This window comes from Thamnophis elegans, chromosome 9 (assembly GCF_009769535.1).
Source record: "Thamnophis elegans isolate rThaEle1 chromosome 9, rThaEle1.pri, whole genome shotgun sequence".
In the NCBI taxonomy this organism is placed as follows: Eukaryota; Metazoa; Chordata; class Lepidosauria; order Squamata; family Colubridae; genus Thamnophis; species Thamnophis elegans.
In genome coordinates, this window is record NC_045549.1 from 28,290,047 (window position 1) to 28,317,085 (window position 27,039).

Consider the following 27,039-nt stretch of genomic DNA (forward strand, 5'->3'; position numbering starts at 1 on the left):
AACACCTGTCCCAGAGGTTCGGCTGTCCGCTGGTCTATCTGTTTGCCACCACGGCCAACACGCACCTTTCCAGGTTCTTCACGAGATTTCACAATCCGCAGGCTGAGGGAGTCAACACCTGGCAATGCCCATGGCCACGGGGACTGTTGTATGCGTTCCGCCATTACCTCTCCTTCCCAGAGTCATCCAGAAGATCCTGTTGGTGGCACCGTTCTGGCCCAGGAGAACATGGTTTGCCAATCTGGTGACTCTCTCCATCGACCCTCCTTGGCGGATACCACCGCACAAGATTTCCCTCAGCCAGGGGACCCTTCACCATCCAGAGCCCCAGTGGTTGCAACTGGCCATCTGGCACTTGAGAGGGATCTCCTGAGCAGGGGCAGCCTCTCGACCAAGGTCATCTACACCATCCAGGCATCCAGGCGTCACTCCACGACCCAGATCTTCAACGCCACCTGGAGGTCGTTTGCCGACTGGTGCACCTCTCACAAGGGATCTGCAACTTCAGCCACGATTTCCATCATCCTGGACTTCTTGCAAGATAGCCTTGACAAGTGACTAGCGCCCAACACCCTACAACGTCAGGTGGCCGCAATCTCCACGATACTGGTGCCTGACGAACACTCCTCACTTGGACGTCATCCTACTATCCATAGTATTCTGAGAGGCGCAACCAATCTGAGGTCCCCAGTGGTCCACAGATATCCCACATGGGACCTCAATGTTGTTCTCTGATCGGTCCTCCATTTGAACCACTTCATTCGGCCAGCATTAAGCATTTGACCTTTAAGACCACCTTTTTGATCGCCATCACTTCTGCGTGGCGTATCTCAGAGCTGGCAGCCCTATCAGTTCGGGAGGACTTGTGTTTGATACAACAGGAGAGGGTGGTCCTTCGACTGGACCCAACGTTCATCCCCAAGATCAACTCCTGGTTCCACCAGGCCTAGGAGATAATTCTCCCAGATTTTTGCCCGCATCCCAGGCACCCGAGGGAGAAGTGTTGGCACATGCTAGATGTCCGCAGGACGCTCCGCAGTTATGTCAAGTGCACGGCTGTGTTTCATCGTTCAGAATTGCTCTTCGTTTCTTTCCAACTGGCCTCCCAGGGCCGGAAAGTTTCCTCCTCTACTATCGGACGGTGGTTGAGGGCTTGCATTGCCCTTGCTCATGTTCTGCATTCCAAACCTGTGCCTAGCCATATCACGGCACATTCTACTAGGAGTGCTGCCACCACCGCAGCCTGGGCGACGCAGTCGCCGATCGAGGTGATTTGCAGGGCAGCCACTTGGACTTCGTTATCTCCGTTTGTTCAGAATTACAAGTTGGACCAGTTTGCCTTGGCAGAAAGGGCCTTTGGGAGGCGAGTTCTTCAGGGCATTCATATCAGTGGAGATACCCTGAATGCGACTGCTTCCCGCCCTAGTGACATTTAGCTTGGGGATGTCCTTTGCTTGGACTCTCCAGAGCAGCCCCCTGGAAAATGACCATTGGCTTACCTGAAGGGTTGTTTTCGGGGCACTGCGAAGGAGAGTCCAACCCCACCCTGGGGTCTGGTTCCGCTGGGTTCAGTACTGACGTCTACAGTTACAGTTGGATTTGTTTCTCTGTTGGATATGGTTTTTTGGATTTATTGTTGGACTTCTCAGCACGTAACAGTACCACGCCTTCATTGAAAAAATCTGAAGATAGTCAGCACCAGAGGCGTGGCTTAAAGTTTCAATTCAGTTCTGGGCAGATTGGCTGTATTTAACCCTTGTTTGGACTCTCCTTCGCAGCGCCCTGAAAACGACCATTCAGGGAAGCCAATGGTCATTCTCTCCGAATTGGTACAATCTGTGTTGATGACATCTGGCTATAGATATTGTAAGCTGCAACTACCCTGTTTCCCCAAAACTAAGACCTCCCCAGATAATAAGACTAATCGGGCGTTTGAACGCATGCATTAAAAAAAGACTTCCCCTGAAAATAAGCCCTCCCTGAAAATATTGTAACACAGCAGCAGCCATGAGGTGACCACACTCGCTGCCTCTTGTACCTCAAAAATAATAAGGCCTCCTTGAAAATAAGGTGAAATGCTTATTTCGGGGGTCAAAAGAAAATAAGACCCTGTCTTATTTTCGGGGAAACATGGTATTAGGCATTAATCAGTGATTCCTAAAAAACTGCTTTAAAATGAGAGCATGAGCAAGATTCAGTGTGCAGATTGACCAGAAAAATCAGGGAAGATAAATGAGCAAGGCTACAATAAAAGTATACATAGCTGGAATTAAAAATATGTTCCTGTTTAAAATAGCTTGAATATTTTAAAAGGAAAAATAATCCAAACTGCCTCATGAATTCACTGGATGTTGGGGGTTGTTCATACTGCATGTGTTAAATATTTTGGAGATAGATGTAGCAGAGCTAAAAATATCAAAGCAAGCATTTGGTTCATGCCTTGGGGGACACATAAAAAGAGTGGCCACAATTCGAAGTAAAGCCATTAGGTATCTATTTTTCTCTGACAGAAGACTTTAGAAGTCTTGCAAAATAGTTCTGAAAACTATAACATGATGTCAAAAATCTTGACTAACTCAGCCTACTGAAACCAGAATTGTATGAATCCTAGTCTCCATATGTTGGGTTTTAAAATCAAACTCTAGGGAACAACAGCCACATCTCCTAGCAGCTAGTTACTTAATGTATATTTCACACGATTCACTAATTATGTGGATTAGACAATGGTTATAAAAAATACCAAAAGATATTAGGAGGGCAATCAGAAATGAAGAAGTATTTAAATTGGAAGGAAGGAAAAAACGAAAGTCCCAACTGCTTCTTATTAACACTGAAGCAAAGCTTACAATGAAATCAAGGAGCAAAAAAAGGTAGACTATTCTGGGGGAAAAACAAAGAAACCTCTTTACCCGTTCTACTGTTAAGCAATTAGTCACTATGGTTACTGTTCTCATCAGATTCTGAAAAGTCCCCTTATCCCTGAACGCAGCCACTAATGAAAATTCCTATCTACAACAGCTATACAAGAACAATCCTCTGGCACAAGATTCTAACAGAATGCTAATCAAGGCTTGGTGAGGTTAAAAAGTTAATTCTGAAATCAGAACACATAAACTTCAGTCCACAGAATGCAAGTATGCTATTTTTCTAAACGACTCCTCAGTATCAATCCCCTTGGAATGTATTTTAGACCTTTTCAGATTCAGGGTAAAAAGGTTTTCCAATATTTGAGGGGCTGACACAAAGAGGAGAGGGTCAAGCAATTTTGCAAAGCACCTGAAGGCCAGACAAGGAATAATGGATGGGAGCTGATCCAGGAGAGATTTAACCTAGAAATTTTCTGACAGTGAGAACAGTCAATCAATGGAATTGCATTCAGTAGTTGTGGGAGCTTCATCACTGGAGGCGTTCAAGAAGCAATTGGACTGCCATTCGTCAGAAAAGATGTAGGGTCTCTTTCTTGGGAAGGGGGTTGGATTAGATGGCCTACAAGGTCCCTTCCAACTCTGTTAATCTGTTAATATCCATGCCCCTGAACAGGGAACCTCCCTTTATTCACCCTGTCTTTTCATTTCATTAAAGGTAGCATATAATTACATTTTATGAAAGTAATTTCATCTGCACAGAATGCTACCACAGTTGTTTATTCTTAACCTATAATGAGCCAAACAGCAGCAATGATAGGAAGAAAATCTAACTTTTAATTAACTCTTCCAGTCTTTGCAATTGGAATCATTTCTGTGTTTTTGTCTTCTAAATTAAAAATTCAGCTGAATTATATATTTCATATAGCAATTTACAACTTGGGACATGAGTTTTCAGAATAAGGTGAGTTTGTTAAAAATTAAGGTTGAGTTAATACTAGGATATGCTCTATATGGAAGACTGTGAGGAAGATGTATGAGAGCGGCAATAGAACCTTCCTGACCTACTCTAATTTACAGAGATAATGCACAAATACATTCAAAACTGACAATTCCATTCATATAAATAGTATGTGAATTGTATTCCATTTACTTCTTTCACATCTGTGAAAGGGGCCTTCTTTTAAGCTCATTCCATGACCATTGAAGTATTAACATTTTATCACTAGGGAAGCCTACATAGTAAGCAGATGATCTAGTGCAGCAGCAACCACATGTCTAGGTTTTCTGTGAGAATAAAATTAAAGCAGATGTAAGACTCCACATGTAGATAGATATACTGTAAAGGGTTTTTCAGACCCTGAAAAAAGTTTTTCAAACAGTATAAAACATGAAAAAGAGCAACACTGCATCCCCTCCCAGTGTATTAAAGAGTGGTTAGCAAGAGGATCAGGAAAATGCTTAGAAAATAAGATAATCATATAAAATGATTGCTAACCTTACATATGGCATCTCAATTTCAATTACAAATTATAAACCAGTCATTTGTCAAATAAACAATGATGTGACAAAATCCTAAAGCAGTTTGGGGAAATTGGTACAAGAGATTCTAAAAGAAATAAACCACTAGCTTATATGGAGATTTTTTTTTCTTCCTGAATTGCTGTTAAACAATTCTTGAGCAATATTCACAATAGCGTTATTTACATAAAATTATCCAGTAATTTTATGCAAGCATCCCAGGTCAAAGTGGGGATGCGGAAAATGATGATTATCTTCTCCCGAGAGCGATGCATTTTTTGTTTTATTAGCCTACAAATTGTTGCAATAAAAGTTGACTAATATGCTAGAATTGCTAGAATTGACAACAGTATAATTCAGGCAGCTGCAATGGGAAAATGTTGTCTCATATGAAATAACCTAACCTTTCTGACCTAAAGTGTTTATAGCTAGACTTATTTTTACCACAGTTCATTCCACTTGACAAAGTGCATTCATGAGATGTTAGATTTGCTCATCTCTGACAACAATGCTTAAACTGCAGAACCTTTTACTACTAGAATTCCCAAATGAATGTTTGGAACTGCTCTGCCCATCATTTAGCCTTGCTAAAAATAAAGCGACTTAAACAATATTTTAATAATGGCTGTTATACCTATAGATGGGAATTATTTTGAAAAAGCTGTGCCATTTTAAAATAACAACAATAATAGTATGTTTAAGGTAGTCTTCTATAAATAAATAAAATTATAACTGTATAATGGTCTTACCTTCTTGAGAGAAAAGTAGGATGTCAGGAAAGGTAAGACTACAGCTAAGTTGCACATTTATTTTGCATACACAAAGTTTCAGCACTTTGTCGTCCATGAGGACTGAGAGTTAGGGTTTTTTTACTACTCTAGTTTCTTTGGGATCTATGGGTATTGCAGTCAACATTCAACTATGTTAAACCTACTTTAGGGTTTATGATACAGGTTTTACACAGCTCTACATAATGCAGCTCAACAATGTTGGAAAATCATACCACCATTTTTAAGCAGGTAGAAAATATTGAGGAACTCAAGAAAAAAGGATTATTCTCTGGCTTTCCACCATTGAGATAAGCTGATAGATCAAGCTCACATATGTCCTAGCTATCTCATTTACCTGCCAGCTCTGGTCAAGATGAACCCAACACTAGATTGGTGAACAGATGTCAACTATTCTTACCTAAAAAGAATGGTGGGTAGGAAAATTTGCAAAATTAATCCTAACAATTATCTAGAATAACCTTGCACAGTATAAAAGATAATTTACTTACAACATATTCAATTCTTATTAAAGCCAGGAAAAAATAAAATATGTTTAATTTATCAGGAAAAATTATTACCTTTATTTAATGATTCTAAAGGAACATCCAGTGCATCTACTCGTAAAAGCAGGTACTTTTGTGCTTGTATCAAGAGAGCAGGGAAATCTTTTTCAATGGAAGCAAACTGCTCAATTTTATTCTTTATAGATGCCAGCACCTGCCCAAAAATAAAGTAAAGTAAATAAATAGCATCTATACAGCTACAAATACAGTTATTTACTAAATTATGACTGAATCACGTACTTTGTCCCTAACAACTCATCTTGCTGTGATATTTTATATTCTATTGATTTAAATAATTACATTTGAACAAATTAATATTAAGATATTGCTCTGCAAAAACTGAAGCAAAAATTTAATTAAAAAAAAAATGATAGGTGCTGCACTTTAAAGTGAGTTTTAAAAGATTTCTTTTTAGTATTAAAGCAGTACCTGGTACAAAGACCGCACACTAGGCTGAAATACCATATTTGTGTTGAGCAAAAAGGAACGAAGAAGAGGTTGTGGGTAACTGGCCAGATGAGTGATTATTCCAATCAGCAGCAAATTCACATGCAAGGAGTTTTCCAACATGTTTTCCAGTTTTGATAGCACCACGCTGATAAATGGGCCTGCAGATTTAAAGAGCAAATAAAAACAAAACAAAATTTTGAGAAAGGAGAAGCAAAAGGAAAGGGATTCGTAAGATCTGATCCAATTCATAGCATCAACCCATTTTTATGATTTTATTTAAAATTAGCAGCATTAGGCCAGTTATTAGTTTCGTTTGCAGGCGTACACATTCAAACAAGTAATTACAGGAGGTAAGCAACTGTTAATCAGGCTGCATTCCTTTCTTTCAGCTCTCTTCCCTCTTCTTCTGCTAAGGAGCAGAACTGCAAAAACAAGAGGCTTGATTATTAACATCTGGCCAAGCATTTTTAAAATGAATTGCCTTTCCGCTGGATATGTGTGCAGCCCAGTGTGTTAACAAAATGTATGCATTGCTATTTCTAGATTCCTACTTGGTGTTAAAAAAAGAAGTATTGACTGGTGTAGGCTGGCATTGTCTCTCTCAAGCTGGCAGGATATGATTTCTCCCTTACCCCATTTCCCACAGAAGCCATTTGCAATGAGTAGAAGCATCCCAGATGTGGTATTCATCCAGTTCTCTCTGGTTTGGGCAAACTGATAGTGGCGGCTGTGGGAGACTCTGCCCACCCGCCCCAATATAATGTGCAAGCACTGCACATGCGCAGATCAGTGCGTGCAAGCGAAGCGACCATACACGCCCACATTCGCAAACTGGTAAGGAAGGTAAGTGAACCCCACCACTGAAGCATCCCTTATTGGTACTTCACCTTCAGTACCTCCTCTAGCCCGGGTTCTCCTGAAACCAAGAATCCTTCAGCAGCCAATGTTGTCTAGAATCTATTGTTGGGGGAGGGGGGGCTTGGCAGCCATTCCTCTGGGCTTTTCCAAAAAGCCTTATGTCCCTGGTTCTCTCCTTCCTTTTGCCAACATAGCAGCTGATCTTTTTCAGTGAGAAAACATGTTACCCAATGTATTTCTTTGGGTGAATGTACGACTGGATAACAGACAGCCCTGGGCTGTGACATGTTGTCACAGGAGCTCTGATATTAAAAATTGGATTAAGAACCATAGCTATTGGGTATTCTGCATTTCTGTTTTCAACAAAGAGACAGAAACTGATGGCATTACAACTGGTACATTTAATGCTAATATGGAGTACATATGCCTGGGCACAAGACAGGGAACATATACTGAACAATATATGATGCTTCCTGTCCCTGCGTACAAGAGAAGAATGACTTCGCAATAAGCACAGCTGTTCCAAAAAAGTAAAAAAACAAAAGAAATATTTATAAAGAGACAGAGAATTCCAACAGTGTTGTAATTTCCCCTTTATTTTCTCAAGATTTTAAATGAAGAGGGGGGAGAGGGAGAGAGAAATCCTCCTATCCTATTTCTCAGGGGTTGAAGTATCAGTGACATTCTGAATTTAGCAAGCCTCCAAATTGAGGTCTCTTCTCCCCTGTTGTCTTCCCACACATTCTAAGTAATTGTTGCCCCTGGAAAATATAGCTTTCAAAGAGATAAAGTAAATTATAGCTTGGCCTGGTATACTGGTATTTTCCACAGAATGGAATGGGGCAAAGTAATCCCATTCTCCTTTTATCTTCCTATAGTTTGCCATACTTCACAACTGTCACTCAGGGTTGGCATACTGCATGGATGGAACTATCCAAGATTGGTTTTGGGTTGCGGATGTTTTGCTACTATGCTAGACAACATGATCAGTAGAGAAAGTTTGAGGAAGTAAGTGATCTTGGCAGAGATTATACACGCATCTGTCTTGCCTGGTTGCATAGTGCTACAAGTGAATGTTGCTCTGCAACTGAATGATGTCTTGTTGGTAGATTTTGACTTGCAAGGTGACATCTCTGTCTTATCTGTGAAATCAGCTTTTTGATGGGAAGGATCACCAAGAGGCTATTTTCGTTCCCTGTGATTGTTGAATTTATTCAGGTTTTCATTACTGATTCCATAAAATGGGCCTATCTGTTTATCTCAGAATTGGTTGATTACTTTGTGATATAGGGAAAATATTGAGGGCTGTTCATGCACTACTGGGGGTCTTTGGATATGTTTTGAGATAGATCTATAAATGTTTTAAGTCTTTATATCTATGGATCACTGTTTGGCTAGACTGCCATTCTTTCTAAAAATGCTACAATTCAACAATCACAAAAATGGAACAATATCCACAGCAGGCAATGGGATGTGTGTGCGCGCTGGCGAAAGAACAGGGCAGCAACAGCAGTGGCTTTTTCACTGACCTCCGGTAGTTTCCGGCAGCCTCCAGCTTGCAGCCGCTGCCGGGAAGCAGCTGGCAAAGAGGCAGCAGCTGGGAGGCTTCTTGCAGTCACACTGAAAAGAGAGCAAGCTGCTGAGCCTTTGAGGATTGGTCATAACCATCATTCATTCAGTGCCGATGTAACTTTAGCCACTGAACGAATGGTTGCAGACAGAATGGGGATGCTTCTGAAGAAATTTACATGTAGTCCTCGACTTAAGACCACAATTCAGCCCAAAATGTATGTTGTTAAGTGAGAAATTTATTAACTGAGTTTTGCCCCATTTTATGACTTTTCTTGCCACATTTGTAAAGGGAATCACTGCAGTTGTTAAGTTAATCTGGTTTCCTCTTGACTTTGCTTGTTCAGAAGGTCGCAAAAGGGGATCACGTGACTGTGGGACATTGTAACCGTCATAAATATGAGTCAGTTGTCAAGCATCCGAATTTTTATTCATGTGACCATAGGGGTGCTGCAATTGTTGTAAGTGTGAAAAATGGTCATAAGTCACTTTTTTCATTGCCATTTGAACAGTCACTAAAAAAAACTATTGTAAGTTGAGGACTACCTGTACTTTGATACATACAAATAGCATATTAGTAGACTAATTTCCAACAATTGTGACAAAAAGAGATTTATAGGTTTTGTACTTTTTGCAAAATAAAGTAAATTAGATTTTAAAATGTTACCAACAACTCACCATACAGTCTTGAAACTTATTTGGATCCTATTCTTAGTAAAAGTTGTGTTTGTTAGATTACATTCCCACTTTACAATGATAATTGTGTCCTTGTTAATAGGTAAGTTAGCGGTGAGCAGTAAGCATTGCAAGCAGCAGATGTTATATGAGTCAAAACATAGAAAGCATTTATGTCCATTCAGTTCCATATTTGCTGCTTATTCCCTGACAGACAAGTTCTGTTTCCACATTATACTCCTGTGGAAAAGGAATAATGAATCCTCTCCATTGTGCCTGTGCTCTGCCATAAAACTAGCAGACAATTTTATTTTTATTCATATTTTATAGATGAATAGTCATTAGAAAATGACTTGCCAAAAAAAGAGGATGAATAGAATAAATGCAGGTTTTAAAACAACTATTAGAACACATCAAAGAAAGATAACAAACTTGTCATACAATACAATGAAATCTTTCCACATTATACTCTTGTCATAACTGAATTAACATTTGTAAAATCAACCCATCTACTACCATTGAAAAAATTAAAATTACTGTTTGCTTTCTGTTTCCTCTAATGGGTGAAGATTAATAGAATTTATGAAAGTTGGAATAAAAATTCAGGTTGAATAGGTTATGGCAATCAACAAAAGTATATGCTTGCTTATAGCACTGTAATATAATACTGTACATCATTCCCTTTCTGTATCTCTTTACTTCTCAATTTTTTTTATTTTTTTTTAAAGTGTGCCAATCTATTCCTGTTGGTGATTAGTTGGTTATAACGTTCATACCTTGAAAAAAAATCAAGATTCAAGGTTGCATCCAGATTTGTTTGTCCCTTTATCTTTTTGTCCTTGCAATAACATACAGTACAAGCTTGCTAGAAGAGCAATTAGAGCATTGCCATAAGTCATATTTCAAAACTACTATTGTGCACCTCAACAAACATCTCACAAACATCTGTGTCCCTCTTTCTATTACTTTCTATTATCTGTTATAAAGTCACTATAAGCTTGTTTTTAAACTAAGGCAGACAGTATATTTGCTGAAATATTGTTAATCAACATACTGAAGCTCTTGTCCAGAGGTGCCAAATGCAAGACCCGCAGGCCAGATCCAGCCCTTGGGGCCATCCTGGAAAATGTAAGGAGCCAGCTCACGTCGCTTTGGCCAGGCCACCCAATGTGAAGAAGAAACATGCCAGCAATTTGGGGAGTACATCAAGTTGGCCATACCCACCCAGTTGGCCACACCCAGCCAGGCCCTCCCCCCGAGGTCAACCACAGCCCTGGTGCTGCCCTCAACAAAATTGAGTTTTACACCGCTGTTCTTGGCTCATATGGATGCAGAGAATCCAGATTGCCTGGAATTCTCTCCAGTTGCTGGTTTCATTGGGTGAGTTTGAATCACAGATCTAAACTTTAGGATGTGAGGCATTCATATCAGAGTATTTTCAAGAACTTATAAAATATATTGAAAAATGCTTCACCTTATGATGCTACATAGTGACTTGCTGCATTATCATAGAAAGATACGTGTCATTCGAAAGCAGATGGAATTTTCTTCAATCATACAGAACGGGTATCAAACTCGATTTCATTGAGGGCCACATATCTAAGCATCCCGTGGGCCAGATCTCCAAGCCTTGAGTTTGAAACCCCTGCTATAGAATATTCACACTGATAAAGCATAACCCCTATGCAGGTGATTGGGGCAAATGCTGACCACATGGCAATAGAGCTGCCACCTAGTGCTAAAACATGAATGCAAAAACAATTCCTTGGTCATTCAATTTCTATTTAATACTTTGAGGAGTAATTGTATCTTTTTTCTGTAGCAATTTTATGAACACGTAACGTATAATTTAACATTAATAGTTAAATGTGTCTTTCTTTTAAGGTATGTAGGCCTACAGCCCAAAATGATGTCACCACTAGAGATTTTCTATGCAGGAAATATAAATCCAAGCTGATTAAGTAGACAACAAGTAGTCCTCGATTTACAACAGTTCACTTAGTGACCATTCAAAATTACAATGGCACTAAAAAGTGACCTGTGATCATTTTTCACGCTTAAGACTGTTACAGTATCATGGAGAACAGGAGCTGACATTGCAACAGTACGACATACAATCTCGGAGCTCCGAGATCGCAGTCAATTTTTTTGCCGCTGGATGGTCCTTTTGGACCTATACAGTCCCAAAAAGACGGTGACAGGGAAGAGTACGTCTTGTTGATCTCAGGGACATCACAAAGTCCCTGATTGATCCAAGAGAATCTCTTCTTGCCGGCGACAAAAGCACAGCCAAAAGCTGCTGAAGTTGGGACAGCTCCGCAATGGGAGGAAAGCAGAAAGAGAAAGTGTGTCCATCTGGTGAGGAAATTTTATTGTTATAAAAGAGACTGCCCCCTCAAAAAATCAAAGCTAAATTAAACTTGCAAAGAAAAGAAAATAAGCAGTGAAATTAAGCTACATTGGACAATGTCTTATCCTTTTTTTATGGATGGAAGTTTTGCAAATATTTGCTACTTTTTAAAGGGAAAGTATTGGTTTTTCTTCTTCTATTTCTTTTTTTACCTATGGATTAATTTTTTTTCATTATTTTTATAATATTGGTTTGGATGGGTTTTTTTCTTTAGTAGTAATATCAGAGGGAAAAGAAGTTGCACTGCCACTTGGAAGTTGGAGGTTGAGTCCTGGAAATATTGCTTTCTCTGTTTTCTCTTTGATCATTTTGACTTTGCATTCCAAAGGCTTCAGCTTGTTTACAGAAGAGATAAGGAGAAGAGCATTGGTTGTTTATGCAGGTGCTATTTGGATGCTTCTTTGGCAGCTGGAGAGAAGTGAAAACAAAACCTTGTTTTGAAACTAGAGTGGCAGTGTTTACTAGTTGGAAGAATGGCACAGCTCCAAAAAGAAACCATAACATTACAACAGATTATGTTTGAAATTCAAAAATTATTAGAAACAACAGAGAGAATTGAGAAGAGATTGGAAAATATAGATTGTAATGCAGTGAAATTCGATGGAAGAGTTGAAGATATCCAGCAAATGGAAAAAGTGGAGGTTAGAGTCGTAAAAACCCAAGGGAGAAATGAACAAAGAGGCAAGATTATTGTGGATACTGACGGTGAACTGAGTGTGGTTGGAGATGGAAAGAGTGGAACATGGAAAGGGAAGATAGATGTAAAGGAGCTCTACCTCAGATTTCAAGATATAGAAGAAGAAAAAAGAGAAGAATTGATGGATTCAAGGAGAGAAACTTTAACAAAAGCACTACTGATAACCAAAGATAACCTGATTAAAAAAGCTGATGGAAGAGAAGTCCACACCAATTGGATTAAGGAAATAATCAGAAGATTAATTCCACAAATGGCAAAAGACATAAGACTGCACTATTACTGGAAAGAAACAGGTTGAGATATGAAAACTAATAACAAAATATTAGTCAAATTTAGTTAAAATTAGGGCATTATGTTAAAAATGAAGTGATAATGGATATAGTTGGATAAAGAATTGATAATGGTAACAATGTACACATATGTATTGGTTTGATAAGAGGAAATTTGGTATAAATTCTAAATGGTGATCATGAAAGGAAGTTTAGAAACTGTTATGTATGAAAGCTTATAATATTTTTTTTTAAAAAGTTAAATTTAGTTAAACTAAGACAAAAAAAATGAAATGATGACGGATATTGTTAAATAAATGATTGATAATAATAATAAAGTAATATTTGTATTGACATGATAAAAGGGAAATTGGATATAAATTGTAAACAGTGATTAAGAAAGGAGGTTTAGAAACTCTGTTATTAAACACAATTAATTTTTATTTAGAAAGATGTAATGTTGCTGGGTGATACAGAAAATAGATAATGGAATGCCATCATGTGGTTTTGCTTTAAATTTTGTAATATATTATATAAAGGGACATAACAACAATTATAGTCATATGAAGAGTGAGATATGATGATAGTAATATATATAAATATATTTGATTTAAAATATATAACTTGATATGAATTGTAGGTGATGACTGTGGAAGGGATGCACGAAAGCTCTTTGTAACCAATTGACACACTTTTTACAATTTGTCATGGAAGATATTTTTGTGGCGTTTTTTGTGTTTTGTCTGTTTGTGTTTATTCAAAAATAAAAAATTATATTAATAAAAAAATAAGACCGTTGCAGCATCCCCATGGTTATGTGATTTATATTTGGATGCTTGACAATTGACTCACAATTATGATGGTTGCAGTGTCCCACGGTCATGTGATCACCTTTTGCAACCTTCTGACAAGCAAAGTCATTGGGAAACCAGTTTCACTTAGCAACTGTGTTACTAATTTAACAACTGCAGTGATTCACTTAAATGCAACAAGAAAAGTCATAAAATGGGCAAAACTCACTTAACAAATTTCTCACTTAGCAACATAAATTTTAGGTTCAATTGTGGTCATTAAATCAAGGACTATCTCTATTTTAAACAAAGAGAACAATAAAATGTAAGCATGCAAAGTAATATAACATTTGCTATTCATATCTAGAATAGTGACATTTTAGAAAGCATGATTGCCTTAATATATTAGAAAACTGTACCTGTAAATGGGATATTCTGGACTCTTGCAGGGTTGCTGGGCCAGGCATCTTTTAACCCAAAGGGTGAGGGCACACTCTCTGCTGATGGAGTATCTGCTGAAAAGTTTTCAAAATCTTCTTCCTCTTCAATAGGGGATACTGGATCAGGAATCAGCAGTTTAAGTTCTACCAAGCCTGTAGAGTTTGAGTCCAATTCTTTAATGATATTATCACATTCGGAAATAAAATCTTCACTGTCAGGACTCAACAACTTAGTGTTATGATCTCCTTCTGGGGAAGACAAGGTCTGTTCCAAATCAGGTTGCAGAGTCGTTTCGTCAATGTTTCCTGGGGTTTCGTCTTTTGCTTGTTGGATCAGATTTAAATTTTTCATATTGCATTCCTCCAAATTTAAATCCGATGGGGGACTTTCTAGAGGACCATTGGTAGAGATAGCATCTGGATTGTCCACATCTGCAGATTCTGATATTAAAGGTTTCCCCTTTAAGCACTCTGCTTCCTGTGCATCTTTTTTAGCGCATAGCCTGTAAACCATGACATCATCCTGAAAGTCTGATTCTTCTATGTACGATCCTTTGATCAACATGATGGCATTTTTCTTCATTTCTTGAATGTGCTTGGGTGGTTCTGCAGGAGGTTGGGTATTAAACTCATCATTACGCTGGGGAGATCCTGTATCAGAATCTGGAGAGATCCCAGTATCATAGCTATCATCCCATTCCAGCTCCAGTTGTATCTTTTGTCTCAATGGTCTCGCCTGAGATGAGACATGATTCCTAGGTGTTCTCGGTTGCAGTTGGAAAATAGGCTGATTTAGGTTTTTACCATCTTCTTCAACTGAAGTTTGGATAAAGGTATATGGATTGGGATTTTCCCCATCATATGGAGCAGACCAAACTTCACAGTCTTTCATACAGTGCAGTATGAGAGTTTGAGCATCCCAAAGGTACTGCAGGTAACTGATATCAATAGCTTTCCCATATTTCACAATACATGCGGAATCTGCAATGCTCTTCCTGGAGGGCTCTTCGGTGGAATCTGCAATGCAGCAACAAAAAGTTACAGGGAACTGAGGGGAAATACAAATCTTCATTCACTCATAATTATTAATCATCTGTTTACATGGTTATCACAGCTGTAAATCACATCAATAAATGATATAATTAAACATGATGCTGATTTCATGCTAAGCATTTGAATGAGCTCAAAGAGAGAATATTAACTACCACACGGTCTCTAAGTTAGCTAACCTTTCTCTATTTGTTTTGCACTGTGGTTATTATCTTTTTGCTTATTACTTATACTTGCAAATGTATCCTTTGCTATCACCTTACAAAATATGCTTTTCAACAAATTACTCCAACAGTTTGCATTGCCAGCAGGTAAATTCCTGCATACCAAAATCCTTGTGGTATATTAATATAAAATCCTGATGTGTGTTTCTGCTACAAAAACACATCCTACCCCTGGAAAAATGAGGCATCTGCCTTTTTTTCTGAAAAAGAGACAAAAAAAAGAACCCAATTCTATTTTCTAAGGCTTATTATTATCTATCTAGGGATAAGCCCTTTAGGTCTCACCTGGACCTCTTCATATGAGACAATTTCTATTTTCAAAATTCCTGACAATGGGCATCTGATGGTGGGATTCTAGCGTTATAATCTAATCTTCTGGCAGGGGCCTATAAATTACTGGATTTAGCATGATACATTATAGAAGAAATGCATGATAGAGCACTGCCCAAGGGGCACATCCATTTTTATGATCCTAGCTTTAATCTTACTTAAGTGTAATGGCTCAATAAGTCTCAAAGTATAACAAGAACAATTGCTTTTGTTTTGCAGGGAACAAATGAAATTTAACAAAAATATAAAAGATCACTAGGTTTTGCATACTGGCAAAACACAATGTACTTCTATGGTGGGGAATGACTGGCTAGCTCCAGAACATTTACCGTATTTTCACGCATATAACCCGCGGGCAATGTGCGTTTTTACCTACCCTGCATGCCCCCCGCAGGGTATAAAAGTGGGAGGGGTATACGGAAAATATTTTACACGATAGCGACTAACAGCTAACTAATCTGTTAACAGATCTCAGCACTTTCCCTTCTCCTCCGTTCCTCCCGAGGCGGGAACGGAGGAGAAAGCCTGGGCGAGCTGAGGAGGGAAACTGCTGAGATGGTGGAAGGGACGGGAGGCAGGAACAGGCAGGAACGGAGGAGAAGGGAAACTGCTGAGATGGTGGAAGGGACGGGAGGCGGGAACGGAGGAGAAAGCTTAATCGTCGCGGGTTATATAAGAAGGCGGGGTGTATAAAAACTTTTTTACATAAATCTTGAAAACCTGCGGGTTATTTGCGTGGGCGAGTTATTTGCATGGGCGGGATATATGCGTGAAAATACGGTAGTTCACTGTTGACATTAAATAAACTCAGTGAATTATTTTTCATCATAAAGAAACCATGTTGCCTTTTCAAACTTGTAATCAGTGAAGCTGGGCTTATATACGTTTATCCAAGAGTGTGTGTGTGTGTGTGTGTGTGTGTGTGTGTGTGTGTGAAAAGGCAACGTAGCTCTGCATGCAATCCAACTACACTTGGGGAGGGATCTATACTTGAGGATGAAGTTTGAATTCCTCCCCCTCCCTCCAACCCACACACGTACCTTTTGCAGCTGTTTCGGAGAGGATTTCAACTCTGCTCTTGCCTGCCATCATGAAAAGAAGAAAAAATGCAAAAGGAAAAAGGCAAGAGCTGAGGTCAGGCTGAGCTAGTTGCTGCCAGATGACTCTGCTTAGTGCTTAACTGTTTAAAAAAGCCTCTAAAAAAGTGCCCTCTACAGGAGGAGGCGAGAGAACGACGTCCATCATCTACATAAGGAATTTTTCGGCTTTTAACCCTTGCTTAACTCTGCTCAAGTGATCATAAAACACCAGACTAGATGAGGCATGTCGTTCTCCTGCCTCCTCCTGTAGAGGGCACTTAAACAGTTAAGCACTAAGCAGAGCCATCCACTGTGACTCTGGCAGCAACTAGCTCAGCCTTTTTCCTTTTACATTTTTTTTCTTTTCATGACAGTGGTGAGGCTCTGCCTCCCCTGCCTCCCCTGATTGCACGTCCCTGTCAGCGTCTTAGCCACTGAGTCACCCTTTCAAATTCATTTGTAGACTAAACTAATTTGCTACAACATTTCCAAATAAGAATATCGGTGTGGGGAAAAATAAAATTTAACTATAAGGACTGTGTTTTTAGAAAACAGATAAACGTTTACCTTCCCCATTATTATTTTTTTTCCAGAGAATATAATCTTTTTCTTGCTTTTCAAAAGTCAGAGTAATGCCACTTGAACAACAGACAGGAGTCAAGGCAAGCAGCTTAGCAGCAGATACAGAATACCAATCTCTCTCTCTCACAGCCCATCTCTGGCTGAACATGATGTGATTGCAGGGTATCAGGTACCTAGAACAAGAGGCTACTATTAAACTAAAATAGCAGAGAGAAAGAGAAAAAGTGTCAAGGGAGCCTTATTTCTTATTTAGATTAAAACACACCCCAAACCATTTTTACAGAATGACTGAAGACTTCGGCTGCTGAGCAGATGCTATGCCTGTAATATGTAAAAATAAAATAAAAGACTGCATTTTTAGTTATAGACATATCAGGATACTGTGACTTCCTGAGTCATTAATAGTGGGCTAAGTGAAGCAGCAGTTCAAGAGAGACTTTGGACACGGGTTCTAGGGAAGTTTCCATGAGTTCTCAGCCAGAAAGATGAGCATCAAAAAAAACCTTGTACAATCAGAACCCTGGAAGGCAGTGTTTTCAATGCAACAGGTAAATCACATTTCACTGCGCATTATGCCCATGAGAGGGTTACAAAAAGGAGAGGATTAACTTTATCCAGAGTAGTTATCTCCTATTTCTCCATCTTTTCAGGAAAAGACTGAAAACTTGTAAATGTTTGCAAAAGTAAATATTATGCTAATTAATTAAGTAGTTTTAACATGGCCTGGGGAAAAAAATAGATATATGGTGTCCATTTGACGGATCGTTTCCGAACTTCCGGTAGGTCCATTGGGCCCACTTTTCACCCTCCCCGGACTCCAGAGGCTTTCCTGAACCCTAGGGAGGGGGGAAATGGACTCCCCATCCCCCTGGAGGCCTCCAGAAACTGGAAACGGATCATTTCCGAACTTCTGCTAGGCCCGTTGGGCCCATTTTTCACCCTCCCCAGGCTCTGGAGGCATTCCTGAAGCCTGGGGAGGGCGAAAACGGCCTCCCCCGGCCCTCTGGATGGCAGAAAAATAGCTGACCGGCACACCATGCGCGCTGGAGCTGAGAGCTCACGTGACGGCAGATAGGCTCCGCGTGCCACCTGTGACATGCTTGCCATATGTTTGCCATCACGGGCCTAGGTATTTCCCGGGCTGGAAAGCAAAAAGTATTAGGAGAAGGAGAGATTCCCAATCTCCTCTAAAATATGTTCATTCCATTAATCACCCCCGGCTTTCTGAAGTGTCTCCAATTGAAAAAACTGGACAACTCTGGAGGAAAAACTGCATGGAGACTGGACGTAAATGATACCTCTTTTTCCTTTTGGAAGACACAAGGACTAAAACATGAGATTACATATTGCCTTCTGTACATACGGAAGTAAACTGAGTTATTCAACAACTATGTGAATTTAGAAAAAAGTAACTCTTCCAACATTGTCACTTAATTTCTAACAATCCTTTCCTGCCCTTCTCTTCAATTTCTGATAAGCTTCTTTCAGCCAGTTAAGTGGTCCTGTTTTTAAATAAATCCCCCTTTTTCTACATGCTGAATGGTATAATTGATCATTATAGGTGGTGCGAATTAGAAGCTAGGCCGTCTCTGCTGGAAACCCGTTTTGTGGAATATCCTCTCCTCAGAGTTTACAATGGCTCCAACCCTGTCGGCCTTTAATAAGGCTTTAAAAACTGTGTACCCAGGCTGGGGGCATGGAATGTATTAAGTGCTTTATGTATTAACTAAGAGCTTTACTATTGCTTAGTTAACTACCTCAAATGTTATATGTATTTTTTGTTGTTGATCTTATTGTTTTAGTTTTTTTTAGTTGTTTTAACCCTTATTGTTTTAGAATTGTAAGTCAAGTCATGTGGCTGAGATAGGTGGCTATAGAAAATGAATGAATAAATGAATGAATGAATCAAACAATAAATAAATAAATAATTGTATATATAAATACAAATACAATAGCAGAGTTGGAAGGGACCTCGGAGGTCTTCTAGTCCAACCGCCTGCCTAGGCAAGAAACCCTAGAGCTGTTTCAGACAAATGGCTATCCAACATCTTCTAAAAGACTTCCAGTGTTGGGGCATTCACAACTTCTGGAGGCAAGCTGTTCCATTGATTAATTATTCTAACTGTCAGGAAATTTCTCCTCAGTTTTAAGTTGGTTCTCTCCTTGATTAGTTTCCACCCATTGCTTCTTGTTCTACACGCAGGTGCCTTGGATAATAGTTTGACTCCCTCTTCTTTGTGGCAACTCCTGAGATATTGGAACATTACTATCATGTCTCCCCATGTCCTTCTTTTCATTAAACTAGACATACCCAGTTCCTGCAACAGTTCTTCTATGTTTTAGTCTCCAGTGCCCTAATCATCTTTGTTGCTCTTCTCTGCACTCTTTCTAGTGTGTCCACATCTTTTCTATATCGTGGCGACCAAAACTGAATGCAGTATTCCAAGTGTGGCCTTACCAAGGCATTATAAAGTGATATTAACACTTCACGTTATATTGATTATATCCTTCTGTTTATGTAGCCTAGAACTGTGTTGGCTTTTTTGTCAGCTGCTGCACACTGCTGGCTCATATTTAAATGGTTGTCCACTAGGACTCCAAGATCCCTCTCACAGTTACTACTATTAAGCAAGGTACCACCTATACTGCACCTGTGCATTTCATTTTTCTTGCCTAAATATAGAACCTTATTCTTTTCACCATTGAATTTCATTTTATTAGGTAGTGCTCAATGTTCAAGTTTGTCAAGATCCTTCTATATCTTAAACCTATCCTCTGGAGTGTTGGCTATTCCTGCCAGCTTGGTGTCATCTGCAAATATGTGTATTAGGTAACCTCATGATATCAATTTTTATGCAGTACTTTGCACTGTAAAATCAGAAAGGAAAGTTTGACTTTACCTTAAAACTAGCTGCAACATCACATCTTCACAATGCAAACTGATAAGTGTTTTGAACAATGCCAAGGACACCACACAAAGCTGGGAAATGATAAACACAATATGAATGCATACTTTTTCATCCTTTCCAAGGTAAAAAGAAAAAAAACCATATATGCAAATAGCACCCAAACTGAATTGCAGTACATTTGAAAGGAATTATATAAATGTTTTACTTTGTTACGTATCTCCAGAATAATTAAATTAGTACTCCTAAAAGCATAAACCAAAGATAAACAGAGATATATACTGGAATATGGGAAAAAGAGCAAGAAAAAGAAAAGAATGGTGACATGATTTGAAAGAGAATTAAACTGTAATTAAGTTCAATACACTCAAACATTTGCATGACAATTTTGCCATGTTTAAATATGGACCTTAAACTGAAAATCACTGTTATTTCTAATATGAAAAACTATGTTATAGTAGACAGCATTTATCTACTTTATTTAATCAAAATTACAGGCCATCCTAAAGAGCCAGTTTAGTTAGTGGGTGTAATGTGGAATGGCAACTGAATTACCTTGTAGCAGTCACTTTTTCCCAGCCCTAGGATTTAGGCAATGGCAAACCATTTTTGCAATAATTTGCCAAAATAACTGAAACAACTTGATATGGCAACTCTCCTAAAAATAAACACGATTGAAAGGAAAAGATAAAAAAGGCCACCTTAGCCACACCCATAATTCTGGAGGAGACTCCATCTAATATTTCCTGAAAGCTATCTAGTCAGGTTAAGATTGGCCCAAGAGAGAGTGACTGGTCCAAAATTACCACATAAATCAGCTTATCTTGCAACAGATGGGCATAATCCTGGGTGTCTTTGTTGTCAACTATTTATAGAAATCAGTCCTGTTGTTAAGTTATACAACAAACAAGTCATTTAGCATCATTTATGCATTATGTCATGATTCTGAAGGACAATATTTCATAACACCCAAACTCTCTATTTATTAAACCGATACAGTTCAACAAAGACAACCCTGGCAATTTACAGTCGCTGTTGCAACAGTTTTTGAGTAAATCTCCTTTGGAACTGGAATCATTGCAGAATATGTATGTGCATACATACCTCCCTCAATCATATTTATTTGGCCCAAAACAAAGTGTCAGGCAAGGGGAGAGGCAGGAATGCAGACTGAAGCAAATGTTTTTATTTACTGCTTCAGAATCCTATGCAACTGGAATCTGCTACCATGTTAGCTATTTGGGGGACATAAGTACCATACCACAATTATTCAGAAGAGGCAACCATTTAATATCTTGTATTTCTATTTATACTGGTAATCCAATGAAGTAATCAAGCTGGTCATGTGGATATTACTATCACTGATAACACTGGATCAAACAACATTACACTAAACAAGTGTTTGGCTTCATGAAAATGGACCACTTAATTCTAATGTCAAGATTCCAAGTAATATACCCATAGCAAGCAAAACTCAAAGGCAGGTATTCCTCAAAGAAGTTTTATTGGATATATCATATTGGCAGAGATCTGGTGAAAACTGACTCCGAAGGTTCCCACGGCTTTCACCTAATTAAAAGTAAACGTTTTTCCCCTTCCCCAAATAATCACATGGTCCAATCAAGGTGCCATTCGGTTGCCTGGTAATGTCATTCATCCTCTCATGGACCAGGTGTGAGAAGTCCTTGGTTCCCAGGAGAAAGTATTTTGTTTTGGCTACAAAACCCCAGCTATCTCTATTCCCCCCCCTCCCTATCCCTCAGTTCCAGTGTGGCAACACTGAAGCCTCAAAATGGCTTCGGTCAGGTCAGCTTCAGGGTTGACATCTATTTCTCTAAAATTGGGTAGTGAAAAAATTATATAAATAATTTCCAGCTAGTAAAAATCAGTATCATTAGTGTTTTATACAACCACATATATTCTGCTGTTATGTATTTAATAGCTATAAAAAACCCAAAAAATAGTCTAATGAAGTAACAAAAAGAATAAATCAGTTTTATACTGCTGAAAGGCTGGTTTTATTGCCAACTTGTGATTGTATTGTTGTTTGAATTAATTGTTTGATTGTTTTAATTATTTATACAATTAAAGTTTATTGTATTTCTATGGTTATTTTAATTGAAAGGAATCAGACTTTAGGATTTGATGTAAGTGAAATAATTGGACACAAAGCTAAATAAATAATAAAATAAACAGTATCTTAAAAATTTTACAAATAGAGGCAAAATGCCATGCCTGAGTATCTTAAGTTAAATTTAGAATTAGAGTTAAGAGAGTTTAAAGTTTCCCTTGAAATTAAGAACTTTTTAAAACACATGGCTGCAGTATGTAGTCTAAAGGCAATAAACAGAAATCTCTCAGCAACTCCCCGCCAGAATCAAAGACAAGAGGAAACTGAGGCAGGAAACACTTTTAAGCATGAATTTATGTGGCTGAAATATACTTTGGAAGAGGTGTAGAAGGGCAGAAGAAAAATGGAGAACATAATTTTGGATATGGTTCACATTCTTTTGTGGCCAATAGTGAAAATGATATTGTTTTATTGGCAGAACTGAATTTTGAGATGAGGAGAGCTGGGAGAATTTCAAGATTGGAAACAGGCACCAAACCTAACAGAAGCTTGATGGAGCCAAGGTGGCGCAGTGGTTAAATGCAGCACTGCAGGCTACTGCTAGATCAGCAGGTCAGCGGTTCAAATCTCACCGGCTCAGGGTTGACTCAGCCTTCCATCCTTCCGAGGTGGGTAAAATGAGGACCCAGATTGTTGGGGGCAATATGCTGACTCTCTGTAAACCGCTTAGAGAGGCCTGAAAGGCCTATGAAGCGGTATATAAGTCTACTGCTATTGCTATTGCTACTGCTATTGATATATCCATATTTAGCCTATTAAATGCAAAAAGAAAACAAACAGCAAATTATAGCACTGAAAGGAACTGGTCTGACTGCCAAATTTTGATGGTGATTATTGATTACTGTTTGTCAGGCCACAAAATGGGAAGCTGGAAATTTAGCCTGTAGCCTGCTCTCCCTGTTTAAAGATATTCATTGTAAATCTGGAATATTGATAAATGTTCAATGTCACTTAGAGAAAAATAGTTTATAAGCATTTTGCAAGGTTAGAATCAAATTAAACAGTCTATTCTATAATTACTCATTTATTTATTTCAGTTATATTCATGCAGGTCATATTCTTGTTATTCAAATTTCTTTTTCATGTATAAGTATTCTGAATTTCAAATCATTTCCAGCAGCAAAATTATCAATACTTTTCTGGATGCCATAACCATGTTTACTCAAATGCTTTCATCATTCAGGGCCATTCTGAAAAAAAAGACCAGTTGTCTTAATATTGTAGATGACCAGGATAAGCTTGAGGGAGGGATCAAATGCACCATCAGTCTCGAGTCCCTTTGCACTCACAAGAGATCTAAGTCTAGCCAACCATGAATTCTGTTGATTCTTGTCTACAGCCAATTTGCTTTGACTATTAGAGAGCTTAAGCTTGCAATAAACTTTTATATTCATTTGAACTGCCTGGACCCCTGATTTCCTTGGCCTGACAAATACTATACAACAGTCAGGATATTGGAGGGGGGGGGATGACGACTGCCAAATGGCGGCCATCTAGAGCAGTATTTCTGAACCTCAGCAAATTTAAGATGCTAGCTGGGGAATTGGAAGTTCACACATTTTAAACTTGCTGAGGTTAAGAAATGATCTAAACCAGGGGTGTCAAAATCACGTCATCACACCATTGTCACGTGATATATTGGGACTAAACCAGGTATGGCATGGCCAGCATGTGATGCATCTGGCCTATGGGCTGGGACTTTGACAATTTCCATGATGTAGACAATTTCCATGATTGCAAATGTACTACCACTTTATTGAATAAGTAAAAGAACAGAAATAAAGAAGCAAACACTATGAACAATGCCAATTTTCTTAACTAAAATAAATTCATTTCACAAAAGGAAAACTAAACAAGGCAACTGAACTGCATTGTATCTCATTATGTTTTTCAGTTCTTTCAAAATAAATACACATTCAAACTCAAAAAACGCTATGGCCTAAGTGAAATTGAGAAGTGCTATATGTGAGTTTGTGTAAGGATTAACCTTTGTATGAAAGGCTGTTGAGACCTTTTCATAAGCCATTCAGAATTCTAATAAGGAACCAGTATGCAAAGATTAACAAATAATATACACGGGAGTTATTTATCCACACTTTTGGTTCTGTTTAAACAAGACTGTTTCCAGATCATAATACAGTAATAGTTGGCTATAAGAAACAAAATGCTGCACTAGTTATAAGTGTAGTTTCGCAGAAGCCAATTGTACAAAGTGTGCTGTTAAACCTGTATAAGGGGGGCACTAATAGAACAGCTAGGGGATGGCAACAGAAAATAATAGGTACTTAGTCAACTTCAATGAATGGCCTGTTACCTATATTAATACCATATTTTATCTATATGGAACCAGAGTTACACTCATTATATAAGTGATAAGATTTCAATTTATTTTTTCCTTTTGTTTCCCTTTTTTCTTGTGTAGCATTAGATTGTTGTCCTGAAAACATGGGTTTGATTAGGGTTTTTCAAAAATGTCCTTTTCCAATGTTTATAAGTTGCACATATATCTAAAATGATTTCACTAACAACGACGAGAAAGAGTGGGCTAGACACCCCTCCCGCTCACCTGAAATGGAGTATTTATCCGGCTTGCAAGAGTGTCCAAGATATGTACATTCTCATGACGGTGCAGAAGGATGAAACTAAGAAATATCTTGAGTAAGGCTGGCTCAGAAACGCTCCGCAAAAAGAGATCTAGGTATGCAGTTGTAGCCATCACTTCTTCCACTGTCACCTAAAAATGAATAATTATTATAATCTATACCAAAATTCAAGCTTGTTTACATTTTTAGAATATCCTGAGTGCTTGACAAATTAGTTTAAAAAGTAGTATGGAAAACAAAATCACAAAAACAATATAACACAAATAAACATGGGAACATCACAAAGATAAACAAAAAGCAGTAACACTCAACGCCGTCCTAACAGTCTAACAACAGTATATATAGCTTTTTTACATTGTAGCAAGTGTGTGTTATTTATTTTTATGACTTAATCCAGCCACTATATTTTGGGACTGATCTTTGTGACATTATCTTCATTAAAGATACAAATGATATGCTTATATGAAAAGTTCAGAGATCAAGTCCTCAGATTCAAAAGGAACTATGGTCTCATGCAAATATTGTCAATTACAGACATTTTAAAACTGCTGTTTAAATCTTGTTTATAAGTAGATCCACCAAGATATAGAAGTTTAAAGTTTTTATCAGAGGAGCATTAACCGAAGTACTGCACAGTATGTTCTCTGCAGGGAATATATTTATTTTATAAGATTACTTGTAGAAGCTCAGTGCCTAAAAAATCTTGCTAATAGAGTAAATACGCAATAAGCATTCTAGCAGTAGAGCAACTGCTGAGGTATAGCACAGAATGTACTCAGCAGAAAAAAAAATGCTTTCTCTTCATTCTTGCAAAATTACTTGAGAATGCATGGTGCTTGGATATGCATTTAAATTTAGCTTAGAGAATAAACTGTTATCTTTGCCAATGAAGTTTTATTAAAAATATGTAAAAATATTCCTCGTGGAATATTCTGTATCTGCATAGTTGCAATTTGTATGAGCTTTGAGATCTAGCAATACTGAAGGTTGTATGTTATATTACAAGCCAACAATTCAAATAGGAAGAACGTCATCTGAAAAATCTACTTCACAACAAAGATTACAAGGCCCTGATTATCATGAGATGAAAAGTCAAGAAATTTTTAAAAAAGTAGAAATAATATACGAAAAATGAAAGGCAGAGATTTCTAGAATATCTTTGAAAAACAATGGTCAAATACGTAAGATTCTTAAAGCAATATATAAAATTAATTAATAACAGGTGCTGCAAAAATGTGTTAAAATTGGGCCTTGACTTACAAATAAAAAAAAGTACGACCAGAAATCTGGCCCCAATTGCTGATTGTAAGGCCAGAACTACCTAGAAATATACTTTAATAATTTACATTTTCCATAATGATGTAAATACAGCAATAGTAACATTTGTATTAATTTATATAATTTGCATGTAAATACAGCAATAATATTTGTATCAATTTATATAATTTGCATAATAATGCATTTGCATAAATTCTATATACTAGTAGAAGACATTTACATTTCTTTTTCTATTAAAGAATTCTTCTGTAAAGAATAATTTACATTTACACAATGGTGAAAACAGAGATGAAAATGTAACTTCATACTTAACAAGTAACTGGGAATAATGGACAGTTTGCACAGTATCAGAAAAAAGTTCTCAGCAAACAAAAGTTCTAACAGTTAATGAAAAAATTTTTTCGATAATTAACAGTAATTTCTTGTTACATCATCACTTCCTGGGGCATATAATTCTATTCAAATTAGCACAATATTAAAGTGTTCTTTCATTTAAGTTAGTTGATATGACAGATAGACCAAAACAGGGAAATAAATCTTTTAAAATATACATATGTACAGAGACAACAGTGACTCAGCTCGGATTATTGATCAGAAATGCCTTTATAATAAAGTTTTGTAGCACATGGGGACAGGTTAGAAAGAAGCGATCTATCCCAAAAGTTGTCTTTCAGATGTCACTAGAATAATCTAGTCCAGCTCCATGCTGAGTACAAGATTGCACAGAAAGATGACTATTCTGGTTCTATTTGAGACTCCTAGCAAAAGAAGTCTCCCCACATCATATGACAGCCTGATTCAGGAGCTGACAACCTGCCCATTCCCTCCCATTGTTTCTATAAATGTCAAGATCAGGGATAGTGAATCTTTTTGGCACCGAGTGCCCAAACCAGAACACACATGTGCACATGCGACCCAGTAGCGCAAAGAGCAGCTGACAGATGCGCATGCATGCACCGGCCACCTGGTCTTCTGGTTT

At 38.0% G+C, this 27,039-nt stretch overlaps 1 protein-coding gene across 1 annotated transcript in view; it reads right to left on the reverse strand.

The window, feature by feature from the left end:
- The window catches only part of FAM160A1 (family with sequence similarity 160 member A1), a 79,190-nt gene that overhangs the window by 5,161 nt on the left and 46,990 nt on the right, over nt 1-27,039 (reverse strand). Inside the window, exons 6-11 of the mRNA XM_032223572.1 lie at nt 24,746-24,913; nt 20,043-20,122; nt 17,128-17,315; nt 13,857-14,894; nt 6,148-6,326; nt 5,734-5,872 (exon numbers count right to left, since the gene is read on the reverse strand). Coding sequence (XP_032079463.1) covers nt 5,734-5,872; nt 6,148-6,326; nt 13,857-14,894; nt 17,128-17,315; nt 20,043-20,122; nt 24,746-24,913 — 1,792 coding nt within the window. The remainder of the gene's footprint in view (nt 1-5,733; nt 5,873-6,147; nt 6,327-13,856; nt 14,895-17,127; nt 17,316-20,042; nt 20,123-24,745; nt 24,914-27,039) is intronic.